This window comes from Chaetura pelagica, unplaced genomic scaffold (assembly GCF_000747805.2).
Source record: "Chaetura pelagica isolate M959 unplaced genomic scaffold, ChaPel_1.0 scaffold192, whole genome shotgun sequence".
Taxonomy (NCBI): Eukaryota; Metazoa; Chordata; class Aves; order Apodiformes; family Apodidae; genus Chaetura; species Chaetura pelagica.
In genome coordinates this window covers 668914-671966 of record NW_009952570.1, presented here as the reverse complement: position 1 = coordinate 671966, position 3053 = coordinate 668914, and the positions used below count along the sequence as shown (strand labels likewise).

General features: G+C 45.8%; 1 protein-coding gene across 1 annotated transcript in view; it reads right to left on the bottom strand.

Annotated features, from left to right (window-relative positions):
* The window catches only part of EHHADH (enoyl-CoA, hydratase/3-hydroxyacyl CoA dehydrogenase), a 30835-nt gene extending 27987 nt beyond the window's left edge, over positions 1-2848 (bottom strand). The window contains 1 exon segment of the mRNA XM_009993532.1: positions 2835-2848. Coding sequence (XP_009991834.1) covers positions 2835-2848 — 14 coding nt within the window.
* Between the last annotated feature and the right edge of the window lie 205 nt (positions 2849-3053).

The window sequence follows — 3053 nt, the reverse complement described above, 5'->3', positions numbered from 1 at the left end:
GGCGCTGCCTCCTCCTGCCGGGCCGAGGCGCTCGGGGAGGGCTGTCATAGGCTCATAGAACCAGCCGGGCTGGAAAACCCCCCTGCTTTTATCAAAATGCTGTAAACTATGCCCTGGAGGGCTATCTGACGGCTGCATTTCTATTAACCAGAATGAAACCAAAGATCACTCCGAGTTGTACTTTCTGTTTATAATTTACAGGTCTGTTTTACTTGTCCTTTAATAATGTAACTGCTGTAGCTCTGACAAAACAGGACCTTTCTTAGCATGAATGAACACAGATGAAAACAGTTCTCAGGGAAATAAACCTCAGAGACTCTACGTGGAAGAGTCAAGTCATGGAAAGCCTCAAATAAATGTTCAAGGTTTATTGTTGGAATCTTTTTGTTTGTCTATTTTTATTAGTTTTGTTTTTTTTCCCTTAAAGATAAATAGAGTTTGGTAGTGAAAAGAAGTGCATTTCAGCTTATACAGCAGAGGGAATTAAAGCCTTCAGAGCTTTGCTCTGCGTGGACTTGTACAGGAACCAAGTGCAAAGTCCTGAGCTTAAATGCAACTCCCCAAAACCCGTGGAGGAGGAGTGCATGGGTAAGGCCCCTGAGGAGGCTTCTTGCTGTTTCTTCTCTCACAGCTTTGCTGTTCTCTCAGCAGGCTGATCCAAGGCCACACAGCTGTGCTCTACCAGAGCAGATAGGCTGCCCTGGGGGGGGAGAGGTGGCAGAGCCTGTTGGAGCACTTCAGCTTGACAAAATGTGATCAGGATGGTCAAGGTTCTTTCTGTAAGCTGTTCAGAAATTCACCAAAAGCTTGTACAGGTCTCCAGCCCTTCTGTTTCTGAAGGAGCAGGGCTCTTCCCTGCAGAGTGCCTGGCACTTTATACTTCAGTGAGAAGCAGTTGCAGGCTATGAAGCCACAAGACAGGGTGGCAGCTTTCTCTAGCCCTAGGTCTGCCAAAAAGAAAAGGTATCTTGCTGTATGAAGAGAAATGCAGGTAAAATTACATATCTAAAATTGTTCATGTCTTCATCCTCTGCTAGGCAACAGCTCTACTCTTACTCAGCCGTGGCAGCTGCTGCCATTTCAGAAGTAAGTTATGATTATGGTAGAGGCTTAACTTTGTGTAAGAAAGTTTGAGTAATGAAAGGCTTTTCTTTCCACAGGTCAAGGCTGGCAGTGAGGTGGGTTGTGAGTATTCCCTTGGGTGTTGTTAGGTGTTGTTAGGTATCCCTTTGGTTCCTGGTCTTTTGACTTACACAGATGAGGAAAATGCTCAGGAAATACACCTGGTGCCCATTCCAGCTGTGGAGTGAGGAAAGGCCTCTCAAAAGGGGATATCAAATCCTTAGAGACTCTATTACTAGAAATGGAAAAGAGGGCTCTTCACCAGAGGACAGATTTCTACAAATGTAAATGTGCTTTGTCTTCTGACACTCCCAACATGTGTTGCTGTAAAAAAAGCAAAAGGAAAACAATCCTGCTTCTTCCTGAGTTGGAGAAACAAAAGTCTGTCAAGGCTCTGGGGATCATCAGCCTTGTTCAGGAAGTGCTGAATGATACAAACAGTTATTTTTGGTTCCAGTACATCATTGATGGAAGGAATTTCAGAAGATGCAGCTTAATATGCTATAAACTGATTAACACAAAACAAGGATTCCTGGAAAATGATTACTTGGCTGTGGCACAAAACATGTCTTTTTCTGTCCCCCAAGAGGTGTTTGAAAACAAGGGTTTGCCATGATGACCCAGCTGCAGGTGTAGAGTTTCCACTGAAACTACCTCTAAGGGATATGGAAGCTCCAACTAGCTGGATGGTACAATCTGAGCTGAGGTTTTCTGGTAAAACCTGTGGTCACAGGGCTGAGAAGGGCAGGAGCCCTGGAAAACTTACTTGTTCTTGTCAGCAGCTGGTCTAAACACCAGGCTTGAACTACATCCTGCTGTTGAAACAGCAGCTCAGCAGGCCAGCTGGATTCACCAACTGGATCCTGCCTTCATCTGTAGTAAAATGCAATTTTGGTAAACATCTGATCATAAAATAGTTCTCAAAGGCTCTTTTGGTTGTTCACACCCTTAGGTGACCTCCTCTGTTAACTGTGAGGCCCTTTTCTAAGCTGTCTCCACAATCAGCCTTCCACAGCTTCCCTGAGCTGGAGTTCATCACCTCTGGTATGTATAGTTTTTAAATGTACAACACAGCTGGAGTACGTGTGGTAACTTCAGGGCCACGAAGAAGCTCAGAGGGCTGGAGCAGCTCTGCTCTGGAGACAGGCTGGGATAGTTGGGGTGTTCAGCCTGGAGAAGAGAAGGCTCCAGGGAGACCTTAGAGCAGCTTCCAGTGCCTGAAGGGGCTCCAGGAAAGCTGGGGAGGGACTTGGGACAAGGGCAGGGAGGGAGAGGACAAGGAGGAAGGGATGAAAACTGGAAGAGGGAGATTGAGGTGAAACATGAGGAGGAAATTCTTGAGTCCCTTCCAACTTTAACCATTTCATGATTCTATGCTTCTTGAAACCAAGAGTTACTGCCTCTAAAAATCCCCAGAGCATCAGGTTTGTAATATATATACAACTTTTTATTTTTTTTAACATCCAGATGTGCAAAGACAAAACCAGTGGCAGCTTTGCTCACATAAAGCTGGTCTAACACGTTTGTTAGCAATGTACAGACCTACAGCATTTCCCCCCTAGCAGGTGTTCAGCATTTATTTCCCTGTGTTCTACTCTGTGCCTTTCAGATTCAAGTTGTCTTAAACAAATATTACAATTTCAAGTGGAGGATCTTGGTATCTTTCTGCCAGAACAAAGGGATCTGTTTTATTTTCCATAGCCCAAGTTTACCTCATGATTCTCATCTCGGGTATTTGCGTGGTTTCAAAGCAACACCTCCTGGCAAGCCGTGGTACTGCCTGTGTGCGCAGAGCTGCCTCCCTCTTGGGTTGATGCACACCAGAGCAGCAGGGCAGCAGAGCCATCCGCAGCGACATGGACTGGTTTGAGTTGGAAGGCACCTTCAAGATCATCCAGCTCCAACCCCCTGCATGGGCAGGGACACCTCCC